This window comes from Dermacentor albipictus, chromosome 6, assembly GCF_038994185.2.
Source record: "Dermacentor albipictus isolate Rhodes 1998 colony chromosome 6, USDA_Dalb.pri_finalv2, whole genome shotgun sequence".
NCBI classification, from domain to species: Eukaryota; Metazoa; Arthropoda; class Arachnida; order Ixodida; family Ixodidae; genus Dermacentor; species Dermacentor albipictus.
Genome location: NC_091826.1, coordinates 86,754,258 through 86,768,754, shown reverse-complemented (window position 1 = coordinate 86,768,754; position 14,497 = coordinate 86,754,258). Strand labels below are relative to the sequence as shown.

The 14,497-nt window shown below is 44.4% G+C and overlaps 1 protein-coding gene across 2 annotated transcripts in view; it reads left to right on the top strand.

Moving 5' to 3' along the window:
* Nucleotides 1-14,497, top strand: part of Src42A (Tyrosine-protein kinase Src42A) — a 116,019-nt gene that overhangs the window by 80,185 nt on the left and 21,337 nt on the right. For both annotated transcript variants that reach the window (XM_070540992.1, XM_070540993.1), the window contains exons 2-4: nucleotides 3,715-3,836; nucleotides 4,184-4,347; nucleotides 11,846-12,031. In XM_070540992.1, coding sequence (XP_070397093.1) covers nucleotides 3,715-3,836; nucleotides 4,184-4,347; nucleotides 11,846-12,031 — 472 coding nt within the window. The remainder of the gene's footprint in view (nucleotides 1-3,714; nucleotides 3,837-4,183; nucleotides 4,348-11,845; nucleotides 12,032-14,497) is intronic.

Genomic DNA, 14,497 nt, shown 5'->3' with positions numbered 1-14,497 from the left:
GGGTGACCACATCTGTCTATGTCTGCAACCTCCTGCTCGTGTCACATAAGTCGACGGGATGAAGAACTGACAGCCACCTCTTGCATGCCATGCTTTGAACCCCGAGTGCACAGCTCCCCCTTTGACACTGACCAGCATCATGACCGCATCACCGCAACCCTTGGACATACCCAAGTATACCAGATCGGCAAACGATGAGCCGATGGAAGACTGGTTTCGTTGCTTCGAGCTCCATGCATCCTCTGCATCATGGTTGGAACGGGATATGGTCGTCAACTTCAATGATTACGTCATCGGTGTGGCATTTCTCTTCTACCACATGCACATCTTTGAAAACAATGAATCGTGGGAGAAAATCGAGGAAGACATGATCCGTCGATCTAAAGTATACGCTACAGATTCCTGCACTATCCAACAGCTGGAGACATTGCAATTGGGTCATTGCACCCACCAACAGTCTCCACATAGCAATCATTATCAGTGCCAACCAAAGCCACATATGACTAGATTGTCACCGACTTTCTCATGTAGTAATCCTCCATAAAAGACAAAACAGAATCACACGCCTATTACGATTTCACCATACACAGTGGACAAAGTAAAGCCTCTGTTTGCTGAGCGATATCCAAGTCTCTTTCCTTCAAGACCAAACCTTCCATCAGGTTACACTTCTGTGCAGGAATTGCCAATATGTGCGTCTTCCTCACACTGTCGTACTCCTGCCATCGCTAATGCGTCGGATGTGTTCACTGTGTCTTGTATGTGCGACCCACCGCCTGGTTTCAAGTCACGTGACTCTTCAATGAAACTGATTCTGCAGCCCATGCTTCACGGAATCGCTTCATTCACAAATGAAAGCTCAACTTTTATAGAAACAGACCTACCTCTGGAAGCACGTGGTGCAGCCACATCCGCTGCATCGTTTCGTTTACCTGGGACTTCAGGCTGCATGGATGCAATCAACAGAACGAGTCAGATTAAGCCGTATTATTTTCCACCAGGACACCACAATCAAACTACCAGCTCTGTTTGTTCACTTCGCAACATAGAGCATTTTCCTTCATCAGCAGTGGATGAATAGCTTACACATGGAGTTCAAACTGCTTTGCATATTTCAAGCTTTTTCGCACACACTAGACCTCAACAAACTGCTGACATTGCAGAAGCATCGAGGGCACCAGCTGTCACACATTGCTGACTAACAGAAGCATCCTCTCAGATGATGGATGGCAGCCCTAGAAGTGGCTTCTAAAGAACCTCACAGATTGATCTCGTCATCAGAGAAGTCACGCGAAAGCAAGCACTGTGTCAGTTGCCCGCCACTGGCGACACAAATTTTATTCCAGAAGGCTTATTCCAGAAGCAGTTCTTTATCATCAGCCATCGTAGTCACGTCAGAAAGGCCTAAATCAGTCACTCCAAGACCAACCTCAACTACCTCAATGACGACTTCGACATAGACGACGATGGTGAGCGTCGCTGAAAGCACAGTTGCGACAAGGAAAACGTCGATGCTCAAGGAAACTGTGCTCAAAGCAGCTAAACCTATGGTGAACTCTACTAAGACGCTTTGCAAGAAAAAAAATGTTGCCGAGTAGGCCTTCAGCATCGCCTATCAAGGCTGCTCCCACCCCAAGAATTCCTGCGACAGCGTTGTGCACAACAAGGAAAAGGACACAGGCACTTTCCTGGCATACGGCATACCAGACCAACAGAGACGTCGCAGAGACGACAACTCAGTCCACCAAACGTTCGAGCAGGAGACACTGCGTGTCTGCAAGCCGCCATGATATCCGAGTTCCTATAGGTGCCATGTGTACAGGATTTCCTTCATCAGGTTATGCATATGTCATCAGGAACACAACATCCAGCCTTGGCCACCTGAGCTCTGCTGGACATCGTCAGACTGCTGCAACATTTCTTGGTGTAATGAGTTTAAAGCCAGAACAATGTAGTAACTGCACCTTCTCATGTTTTTATTATCCTCTCCTTGCTCCTTCTCATGTTGTTTGTTGCGCACGCTTTCTTGAGGGGAGGGTGAATGTGTAGTGGCGGACAGAAGGACTGTGCACGAAAGAAGGGGTAGATGAAAAATAGAGCTAGTGTTCTAGTGACCATGTCTGTCAATGTCCGCAACCTCCTCCTTGTGTCACATACATGTGTCTCTATATATTGGCCCCTATAAAGTCATCGAGCAGACCTCGCTGGTGAACTATTGCGTTACGCCTGTTGATGCCCCAACTGAGCGATGCTGCCGCGGAACAGAGATCGTGCATGTTTCCTGCCTGAAGCCCTCTCATCTTCGTTCCACTGTCTAATGCAGCCAGGCTGGCTGCTTCCGCCCATGAGGGAAATTAGTGTAAGCATTTATGCGGACTTCATCTTCATCTGTACAAAGTCATCGTCAATCATCGGCTCGTGTTCGTTTTTGCGTCGGCGCAAATTTTTCTTCTTGGAATAAAGCGTCGTCTTGACCGTGGTATTTCAGTATGTTGAACACTGAGCCAAGAAGTGCTTCTTGCTGTGCCAAGTCAAACTTTTGCCTGTGCCATTACCTGTGCCAAAAAGGCAAATGGTTGTTCCACCACTCATGGTTTAGTCCTACTGCACTGCTTCTTCAGCCACCATAATTTATATCAGTGTAATTATGTGCACTGCAAGGAATCTCAAATTAAGCCTGTGTTTCTGAGTGAGCTCTTTATTTGCTCTCATTGCACTATACATTTTCATGAATGGCCGATCGAGGTGAAAACTTGTGTACAGGAGAAGTTCAGTTGCATTCAGCTGGTGTTCTGCATGAGTGAGCAGCGTATTGGGCAAGGAAAAAGGACACAAATGAGGTGCTGAATCACGGCAACAAATTTACTACTGGGTGCATAAGTGCGCATTGAAGTCGACCAAAATATGAAGCGACAAATAAGGCAACATGTGCTGAGCTAATGAAATGCATAATCACACTACCTGTACAGCAGGCATAAGACATGACTTTTGTGTAGCAGACAACAATGGAAGCTATTAAATAATGCCACGCTGAGACCAAAGGCGAGCAGTGAACTGATCCTGTGCTACTTGATTAATGAGAACTGATGACGATGATGAGCAAAACTGGATGCAACACCTCGCGCATGTCAAGCAGTGCTTGTGCTGCGAGTTCAAGTTGGAATTTATTGAATTATTACTCTGCATACATGTGCATGCAGTTGTAATGCATTAGCGGGTCCCAGTGTCAAAGCTTTCTGGGTTATCTGCCATTAACTGTGCATACAAATAAGCAACTTATGCAGCAGCCAATGTCAGTACGTATGCTAAAAGCTAACAAAGAACTGGATACATTAGATGCACGTTCACAGCCAAGGTAACAGCACCAAAAGAGAGCAGCAAAGGATTACATTACATGTAGAAAACTCTCAGGCAGACGCAATGTTTTTAATAGTTAGTTGTAACACAGTAAACAGCAAGTTATAACTCCTGCGAAACACATTAATGCACATTGTTTGCACATAGTCAAGAAACAGAATCGTTGCTCACACATAATGTATTTACAGTGAAGTACTGCAACAAAGACCGCCTGTTTTCTAGAAAAGTTGGGACAGCAGCTTGAAGATGTCGAAGGAGTGCATTAAGAAAAAGTGTGGATTATGAAATTAGCAAGAGCAAGTGATTTTTTAAGTTACTGAGTTTGTGCTTAAGGCAGCCTCCTCATTTTTGGTGCAGTTGGTACTTTGGCAAGATCAAGCGCATCGAGGCAGAGAAGAAGCTGCTGCTGCCTGAGAACGAGCACGGGGCCTTCCTGGTACGAGACAGCGAGAGCCGCCGCAATGACTTCTCTCTTTCGGGTAGGCAGCCACATAGTCTTGCCTTTTGCCTTTTTCTCTCCAGTGACAGCCAGCATTCTGTAATCATAGCAGTTCAGTTTCTAGGTATGTTCTGGGTACGTGGCATGAAAAGGGTTAAGCAGCCTGTAGCCAGCCTCGCACTCACATGCTTTGTAGCCCGTACTTTTGACGGGCAGTGTACATTTTCTGCTATGTGGCAAAGCATTAACTACTACAGAGGAAAGCTGCAGGCATTCCTTTAAGCGTCATAATTCCAGCGTTCATCCTGTTGCCTTCTTCAACTCTGTCTGCACATTTCTTGTGCTGTCCTGGCATATCTTTGGAACGCCTCCATGTTTGATGCGCAGTTCGGGACGGTGACACGGTGAAGCACTACCGAATTCGGCAGTTGGACGAGGGTGGCTTTTTTATTGCCCGGCGGACAACATTCCGCACTTTGTTGGAGCTTGTGGACCACTATGCCAACGAGGCCGATGGTCTCTGCGTCAACCTGCGCAAGCCCTGTGTTCAGGTGAGCACTCCTGCATCCTTGACTATCCCGTTTTTTTTTTTACATTCGCAAATTCTTCAGCTTTCCCAAGCATGTTGGGAAGGGCTTTGTTTTTGAGCTACGTGCTATCAGCTTTAAAAACGCCATTACTATTCCCACAAATTGTCAACTCAGCTCCATGGCTGATGCACCTTGTGAAATGAGAGGGTAGGATTTACATGAAATCGCCAAACATAATTTTAGTCCTTGGCTACGTGTGGATCCTCTTGTTCTGAAGAGGGCCATTTGAAAATGTGGAACACAATAGGTTATGTTGTGCACTCTTCATGAAAAGCAAGGTGCATTGCATATTTGTGTGTTTATTGCTTGTTCGTACCATTGTTTTGAACATATGTTCTTTGTTACAGGTAATTGGTTGCAGTTAATTGGTTCTGGCTGTTGATGTCTTTTTAAGATGTTGACTTCATGCTCTCACATTTTCATGTCTACACCAAAGTGTTTAAAGTTCATGTGGCTTCTTAGAAAGACATGTCAGTAGAAATTTTCAGTCTAGTTTCTTGGTGTTGTTAAAAGCTTGTCCATTACAAGATGACATATTCATAGTTGAGTATGCCTGCCCTGCTTTATTTGGGGTAGTAAAGGGAGTGGTATGTGTGATAACAGTGCCCAAATCGAAGCATTTTTACATGCCTGACATGTTTGTTTACCATATGTTTCATAATCTTGGTAAACTCTTGTAGCAACTGTGAAAAAGCAATGGGAGCACACAGGGAAAGTCCAAGAAAACAATGCCGATCCTATGTGGTTACTTGTTTCAAATTGTGGTCAAGATGGAACTACTAGTATTGAGTAGCTCAGTTAGCTGTTCACCAAATTTTTACGCTCTGATCAAAATTGTGGGGCTAGATTGTGCACTCACGAGTACCAGCGCAAGCCCATTACTGTTTCTGTCTTCAGCTTCAAATACAATAAAGCCATTTGTGACCTGCTTCATGCTAAATCATGATGCATGGTATGTGTGAACAGAGCAGCCCTATGAATAGCTTAAAAATGTGCTTTACATATTTGCTGTTCATAGAGAGGGAAGACTCTTTCCTTTCTTAAATCAACCTTTCAGGTTTTGACTTAATACAGTCAAACCTATCAGATATGTTCGGTAGTCATACGAAGTCATTTTGAACGCAAAAATAGCTTTCCTATATACAATATATGTTATAAGCATATAACTGTTGCACACTGATATCAGTGACACATACTTGAAATTTACGTCTTTATATCTTAGAATTTGTTATATGTCCATGTTTATTATATTGAGGTTTGACTGCAGTGGCAGTCAACCAAGCCTTGTCAGCTGCAAGAAAATTAGTTAATCAGATAGTAAGTGAGCATCACTTGTGGCTGTGGCATTTGGCTGCTGAGCACAAGCTCAGAGGTCCAGCAGACCAATTTCTCTATGAGTTTCACTATGCCACTGCCGTTACAAAGCGTGCCGGTAGCAGCAGCCCATAGTGGGCTGTGACAGCTTTTGCGGTGAGACACGTGTTGTGCTTGAACCATGACAAACCAACTTAGCCAACAACGCCAAAAGGCAGGGAGGTGAGCATAAAAAGTTATACAATAAGAGTGATGTTGAGGAGACACACGCACACGCACCTCTACTGCCCCCTAAAATTCACTAGAGAAATCCACATTGGCCACTGGCATTGCCCTCGACATTCCCTTTCATGTCGCCTTGAACTTGGTTTGTGTGTGTACAGCGGGAAGATGGAGAGGACCATTGTTATGACGGTGCTGGCAGGACCCTCACGCATTTGCTCCGAAAGTGGGGAAATCGGTTTAGTCTCTGCCACCGTGCCTGCATTTTCCAGCAAGGGCAAAATGACACAACGTTCAAGTGCTCCGATTTCAGTGATGAAAATTTATCAGTCATAAGAACCCTAGATGATAGAAAACAATTCAGAACCACCCCATTATTCTCCTCAAACTCTGTAGTGTCCCTCACGGCAAAGCTGGGACAATTAAATGGTCCTTCGAGGTTCGTACTTGTCAACAAACTGAAGCTGCTGCTGTTTGATTTAAAGCAAAGGAATTAAAGCAGTTGCTGTGGTGATTATCCTGTCACATCCCAGCAAGATTACATTCCTGTTTGTATATACTGTGTGTGTTTATCTTTCTGTAATCTAGGCACACCACCTTGCAAGTGCAAGACTTTGTCTCAGATTGATTTGTTTGTTCCGGGGTCTAGTCATGGCGTGCCGAGGTGCTTGCAGTGTTGGAAAATGCCGTTGAGCCTTCTTTCTCCTTTCAGTGCTGCGCCTCCTGTTACCACTCTCCGCTCATTTTCTCTCTCTCTCCTCTCCGAACAGGGGACCCTCTATCGAGGCGTCTTGCAGGTAGTCTTTCCATTTACAATTGGCTTTCCTCACCGCTCTGTGTTTGCGCATCGTCTGCTGCGTTTGGCGCATGCCAGCACCATCGAGAAGCCTTCCCATAGATCCCAGTAGCTTGCATGAATCGCCTTGTCTTCTCATTGGCCTCGAAGCACACGTTTGACTCTCTGCCGCTTTCTCTCTCTCTCACTGCCATTGCGGCACGCTGCTTCACGCCTTTACTAACTTCACTGTGTTGTATGTTTGCCTGAAGCTCGTCGAGGCAACCTCACGTGACTGCCTTCTCACTTCCCTGACGGCAAGTAGGGCTTTTGAGAGGGGTTTTCTGAAGCTTGCGAGTAGTTTTAAGACTTCTTTAATGTCTCACACAGTTAATTTCCAAGAAAGAAGCAAGGAAATGAAGGTCTGGTAATAAGAAGCCACTGTCGAGGTCATCGTGGACACGCACCCAGTGAAGCCAGTGAAATGGCTTGGATTTCTGATTTTTTTGTTGCCCAACAAACTTAATTATTGTGGTACCTTGTTTTGTCAACTCCTGGTTGATCTTTCTGATTTGCATTGGCCCTTGTCCTGTTTTGTGCCTTACTCTGGATATTAGAGATATTCTCCTGCATTATTTCATGCGCACAGCAATTCCTGAAATAGAAATTTCATTTTCTCTCTTCCTTTCCTTTCTACTCAAACTTTTCAGCCAGATTGATGTATAATTAATGACTCACTGCTGCTTTGTGACGGCCACTTTAACCATCTCTGAGTTCATGTACCTCTGGAAGGACCTAATATAGTTGGGATATTGAAGGGCTGCAGTGGGTCTCGCAAAACTGCTGTGCGAATTTTTTTTCCCAAAACTTTATTTTGCAGTACTTTAGCCCTGTCCTGATGAGCATCAGTTTGTAACTTCATCGTTGTTTCAAGATACTCGGGAGCTCATACTTGCCGTTCTGCCACCTAGAACCTGTTTGTATTTATGCTGCATCATTTCATTGTGAGCTTGCTGTGCACATGGTGGTTCTTGGGATGGCAGTGAGCCATTGCTAGATTTAATTTTAAACCATCGCATAACGAACACTAATTCAGCAAACCATTAAATATGTTAGCATAGGTATTTTATAAGTTTGTAGGGCCAAGGTGTAGACAGACTACCTGCATAGCAAAACCAACGAAGAATGCAAGTTTGTGCACAAGCAGTTAAACCTTCATAACGAAGTCAATAAGACGCAAGAAATAGTGTTAAATTCAAAACTTTGTTAATTCTAAAACACTGATGTAAATAATTTAACATAATGTTCAAGAGAAAAACAAATGTATACAGTTTCTGCCTCCATTCGCTTTGTCAGACTAAGGCATTGTGGACTAGACTGCACAGAGTAGTCAACGCACACTTCGACTCAGCTGCAACGGAGAAGCTGGCTTCATCTAGTAGAGCCCAGGTTAAGCTGAGTGCCGTCCACTGCAATGTTGCAGGGAGCTTGATAAAAGGAAAATGGCCCCTCTCAAACTGGTTTGCGATGTGTCTACCGTAGCCATACGTAAATAAATTTCAGAGTATCTTGATGACACCAGGTTTATCGTGGCCTGTTCCTTTATTAATATTTTCTTCAAAAACCTTGCTGAATCAGGCAGGCCATTGCATTATTTCTTTGCTTCGAGCTATTGAATGCATTAGTGCAGGCTTGATGTGCGGGTGAATTGAAAGCACTTCGTTCAATAAAAAAAACAACATATTTGTCAGGTCGGTTTTGTGAAATCAAAATATGACTGTAGTATCAGATAAGTTTTACTTTTTTATATCTGTGTCTGCAGCTTTGAACTATACTTGCCATTTGCACATGCCCTTTGTTGCAGTGTGGTGTATTTACCCGTGGTAGGGAGTGAACGCTAGGGTGCTTGACCTTGTGCCCTCACTTGGCCGTTCTAGTGTGCACTGCGGGCCCAATGTTGCTGAGAACAAAAGATGAGGATACATGTGGCGACAAGTTGTTTGCGATTTTCACACTGGCTTGGTAACTAATAGCACTTAAAACTGTGTCACGAAATGTAACATTGCATAACGACGGATAAAAGGAGATTATTGCCATGATCCTGTAAAGTCCCTCAGTTGACAGCCACCTGCCAACTGTAGTTAATTGATAACTGTAACTATAGCATTATAGTCAGCTATAACGGGCCATATAGCCCAACCATATGTTTCAGCCATATGTTCTTGCTCTTTAGCTCTGTCTTTATGGCAAAGCTTATTTGAAACTGGTCCATGGCACTGAACCTGCTCATCTTGACTAGCTTATCAAGAAAAAGGTATTACATGAAGCTGAGATGAGGCTAACTAAAACAACTGAATTTGTTGCACGAAGACGGCACAACACATTCTCACTAATGCATTCATTGCCAGTGCACTTTTCTGGTTAATTAATAACGTCACTGACGCCCAGTGCCTATTGTCCGAACAGCATGTTCAAGTCAACTGTTTTCAGGTAGTCCCGTGTTCCATTCCCGCATTCTCATTAAAAACATATTCAAGAGTTTTAGTGAGGCCACTTTGTGATCTGGCATAGAGGAAGTCTTGCAAGTGCACTGGCTATTCGAGCATGTCTGCTTTCTTTTTCTTTAATTACACAGCCCACCTTTTTATGAACTGTCCTTCAATGTTGCACTCGTTATGGACGCTTTCACACTTGCATCCTGTCGTTGGTCCTGTCTCATCTCGGGAGCACCTCCATCATTGTCGATGCTCTAAAGAGTGCACATTGTGCTTATTTTGTTATAGAACGAGGGAAATCAACTTCTGCTGAAGTTTTTATCTTTAGACTACACCTGTGTGTGCTAACCGCATGTTGTTGCGTCTGGTCCTGCATCGTTTTGTGAGCTGCTCGTCCACTTTGAGATGCGCGAAATGAGCTCGTTTTGCAGGTTTGTATCGTTTGATGGGGCAGACACTAAGCATGGTCTCAGAATTAACAGAACGCTGTTATGGTGTGTTTTCGTTGTTAGAAAGCAGTGCTATAGGCATTGGAGGACATGACGGAACATGAACGCAGATGTTATTTTTGATTGATTATATTTGATTCAGTGATTAACTGGTTTTAATATTCCAAAGCAACACTGACTATGAGGGACAACGTAGTGCCCTGTTTTGGATTAATCTTGACCACAGAGGGTGCCTTTATGTGCATCGTAGGCACAGCAAATGAGCATTTCCTGCATATTGGCACCAGTGGAATGCAACTGACGCAGCTGGGAGTCAAACCCATAGCATTGTCTTTGTGTTCCTTCATCATCTGCAGCATTGCTTTCTAAAGACAAATGTGTACGAACTTGTTAGGCTATTTTACATTTGTAACAGCATACTCGGTTGAAGAAGTCACTGTTTGGATCTTAACAGATTGAGAAATGCTCAGATTATGACATGAAAATTACTTATTGACCCTTTTCGCGGCGATGCCGTGGGCACTGCCATGTTTTATCATGTGGTGACGCATCCATTGCTTGCCTCAACTGTCTCGGAGACGTTGCCTCTGCAATTACAGTGGGTGTGTAGGACAGCAGTGCGGCTTAGCAAACCTCTGTTTCGGAATATATCGTAGACGGTGACTGGGTGGACGACCCGAAGCTTTAGCCACAGTGTTAGGGAACATGCGGAAGCGTTTTGGAAGCTGATTAGGCTATGTCCAAATCATGCGAGCAGCGTATATGGTGCTTGTTTTAAAGGCGACGCTAGATATGTATTCCAAGCTATCCAAACTTTCTGCTCATGAATTGAATGAGGATTAATGTGTTTTGCTCTTCGTTGTTTATTTGGCAAATATTTTGAAGCAGCGGCTTGTTACATTTCTGACTTCCTCGGTGTGGTCACTATCTTATTGTTTTCAGCCTAATCACTTGTGGGTGTGCTCACTTCCGATAGATTTGTTCTTGCTGCATGCAAGGCTAGAAACATAGCTGCTTTGTACCTTGTAGTACCTTGTAGCAATGATGTATTATCGCTGGTAACTCGCTTACCCTTGTGGACCATCATGAAACATTCACCTTCGACCATTCATGTGCTATCAGTGTAGTCCGTCATTTATTGCACATATATGGTGCACATATATTTAAGTGTGCGCCCATTCACTTGTTGACATGTTGGCGATAGAGTGGGCTTAAGATTCCGTGCCAGTTGGGGTAGATGTGTGTAGATACTGTGCGTGAAACTTACTACGACAGGAAGCGGCGCTATTTCCTTTGTCGTTGTTTAACGAGCGGCACTCACTCTTGCCGACGTTCCTGGGCTGAGGCACTTTCTTTGAAGGTTAGCGATACAATGCTGGTGGATGAGCAAATTTCTGTATTCTCGAATAAAGCCGTACATATCAAAGTGCCAATAACATGTACAGACAGTTGCAGCAACAGTCCGCAAACTTGGCTACGCAGATTCATTCCATTCCTTAATATGCCAGTCACTATTCTTGCAGTCAACTACTGCACACGCCTCCAATCCACGTGATTGAATCCAGCATGATTGAAGCGCAGTGCATTAGCGAAAACTGAGTTGCATTTCCGACAGCTGAACCTCCAGAAACAAGGTGGAAGCGGTAATGGGTTCGCATTTGTGCACTGCTGCTGAGGCGACGCTGGGTGCACCCCCGGAAGCACTATCTTGTTTCTCTTAAACAAACTGCTCCGCAAAAAGGGTCAATAGGATTCTGTCCCTTGGCACTTTTCCTTTAGCAGTATTGGCAGCCTAAAAGGACATGAAAGGCAGACGACCAGCTTCTGAATATCTTTCAGAATCTTTATCTCTACCAGGAGGCCACTTTGTAGTGGAGGGTATTGGATTGATATTGGAGTGTTGTCCATGCGCATCAAGTTGTTTAAACTTGGGCATGACACTTAGTATTGGGCAACCGCCAATAAAATTGCAAAACTCATTATACACTGTAAAGCAGGTAACAATGGGGTAGCTTACATATACTTTTTTGTTTGATCATGATTTTGTAAGGCAGGCTTCCCATCTGACAGGATCTACTTTTTAGCAAAGGGCTGCGAAATGTGTGACCGCAATTCGATGCACTGGTAGCGTTGGTGCTTTCAAGATTGTTTCCCTAGCGCTTTGCAATCAGCGCCCTGAGCCGCGTTTGCCGTGTCTGCTGCAGGTGGAGAAGCCGATGACCAGTGGCCTGTCGCATTCCACGCGCGACCAATGGGAGATTGAACGGAGCTCGCTTAAGTTCGTCCGCAAGCTCGGCCAGGGACAGTTTGGCGAGGTCTGGGAAGGCCTGTGGAACAACACCACGCCCGTCGCCATCAAGACGCTCAAGCCAGGGACTATGGACCCGAAGGTGTGTGCACTGTTCCTTTATTGGCCAGAGTGTAAGGCAGTTTGCCGGCATGTTTGAGGGGGCATCTGCCTTCTGTCTATTTATGACCTCACTCGAGAAGAGAAGTGCAGGGTTGGTGTGGTTTGTGCAATTCTCTTTCTATTCTGTAAGTTCTTAGTTGCTCTGTGCACAAAGGACATAGTAAGCGGTATTGCTGAAAAACAAAAGGGCATTTATTGCACCTTTCGTACAATAAACCATCTAGCCAAATTACATAACGAATGGGACATGCCAATGGGACACGCTGACTAATGTTCACCCCTGCAAGGGGGCCACTGCCTAAATAGTTCATGGGTGAAATCTCGCGAATGTCTCCCACAGCCAGAGAGGAGGACACAAGTTCCTATTGTGCTGGAGCATCCACGCTGTCAGGTGGCGCTAGACTTGGAACACTCGCACCATCTTCCATACTACTGCGCTAGCGGAGATGTCAGATTTCTGCATACGTGAGGGACGTGCAGTGAAAGCAGCATCGGGGGATGCAAGAAAGCCAAGCATCCCCACAAGGCATTGTTGATAGTGTTGCAACCTATTATCATCAATGAGTCTCAGTTGACTTGCCATTGGAAAAGGCAAATTAGGAGGGGTAAAAAAGAATTGGTGTAGGAAGTTGCATAATTCAGGCTTGCCGTCCGGTCTCGTCCAATGTTTGCATTGTTAGAGAGGTTTGGAATGGGGTGCCAATAATAATAATTAGAAGAATAAGAACAACGTGGTTGCTGCACATAGGCAAGCTTGAATCTGGGCTTTGTGCCAGGCACATCACTTTTTTGAAAGCCCTACCTCCCATCCAGGTGACAGTTCTTGCCTTACACCCTATCTAACCAGATTCCCGAGTGCTTGAGCAAATTGCGATGTTAGTAAGCAACAATTGATGATCTAGGCTATCAATTTGTCATTGCACACAAATTGCAAGGTCTGAATGATATGTCACTGCTGTTTACTGCTGCTTATTTGGACATTCTTCTGCTGTGTTCACTGAGGAGTTTGAATAGCAGCATAAAGCTACAAGGCCTTATCATTTATGAATCCTGTAGAACCCACTTGCTTTTATATTTCATTTCATACACAATTGGCAACAGTGTAAGAGTTTTGCGAGTAATGTGGCCACAGAGGTCTCACTGCGTGCGCTTCCCAATGCGGTTGTATTTGATCTGCAGCCTTTTTTTTTTTTAACAAAATACCCACTTTGTATACACTTGAATTCAGTTAATGTGGCCATGATGGGACCAATGAGGTTGATCAAGTTATCTGATGGATCAAATTAAACAAGTTACAGAAACATGCCAAAATGCACTGCTAACTCATTTGGCAGTAGATTTTCCCAATCCTAACACAGCTCCAAGCCAGATGTGCCCTTCCCTTCTACGCGTCTAAAGTTGAAAACTTACGTATAACTGACACTAAAGCTCCTAAACAAAGTATAAATCGAGTGTGAACCTGTTATTTTAGCAAGAAAAATGTGAAATCTAATGGTTGCTGGTTTTTCCTAAAGTCAGCTTCGCCGCATGGTTTTTTAAAGTCTGCTTTGCCGCAGTACAGTTGCGCTGTGCGGCAAAGCATACAAACATTGCAAACACAGTTTCGATTTTCTGTCCGATTGCACAGCATGGGCGATTTTCGGCCTAATTTCTCACAAAGAAAGACAGATACATATTAGAATCGGGTAAATACCATAATCAGACATTGCGAGCTGCCGTTACTGCTTATAAATCTTCCAAGAGCAGGCTGAAAATAGGCGTTTTCAATGGCATGTCTCAGCTCTGCAGAGACATGCTGCCCCCAAAGAGGTCACCATAGGGCTCATGATTATGCATGCTCACTGGCCAAGTTCAGCTTATCTGGCACAGGCCAATTTTAGGATCGAAGTAACGAAACTTCTGGCCCATAGGAATGCATAAGCGTTGACTGGGACCTTCAGTCAGGATGAAATTAACTGAAAAATCTAATTAAATGTAATCGGATAAATGGATGTCTACTCTATTACATCTGGTACTTGTGGCATAAAAAGCCAGCAAACAGTGATACTAAGGACAACATAGGGGAAATTACTTGTACTTACTAATTGAGTTAAAGAAATGATAAATTAATGGAAATGAAAGGGGATGAAGAAACAACTTGCCGCAGTTGGGGAATGATCCCACATCTTCGCATTACGCATGCAATGCTCTGCCAAATTGAGCTACCACGGCGCCATTCTCCCATCCACTTTTTTGAGTATTTATGTTCTATTACTAGAACTAACCCTGGGAGTGTTAACCAGCGCCACCACCCACAAACCTTGACGGCGGATGTGGAACATCCTTTCTGCCGCATGCATCACGAGCACGGGATCTTTTTGGGTGAAGGCGACTGGTCAGTAAACCCGCGCATGCTACCTGAAGGCATCAGTGTTGCCAGATTCAAGACTCGCGTTATGTAATTAAC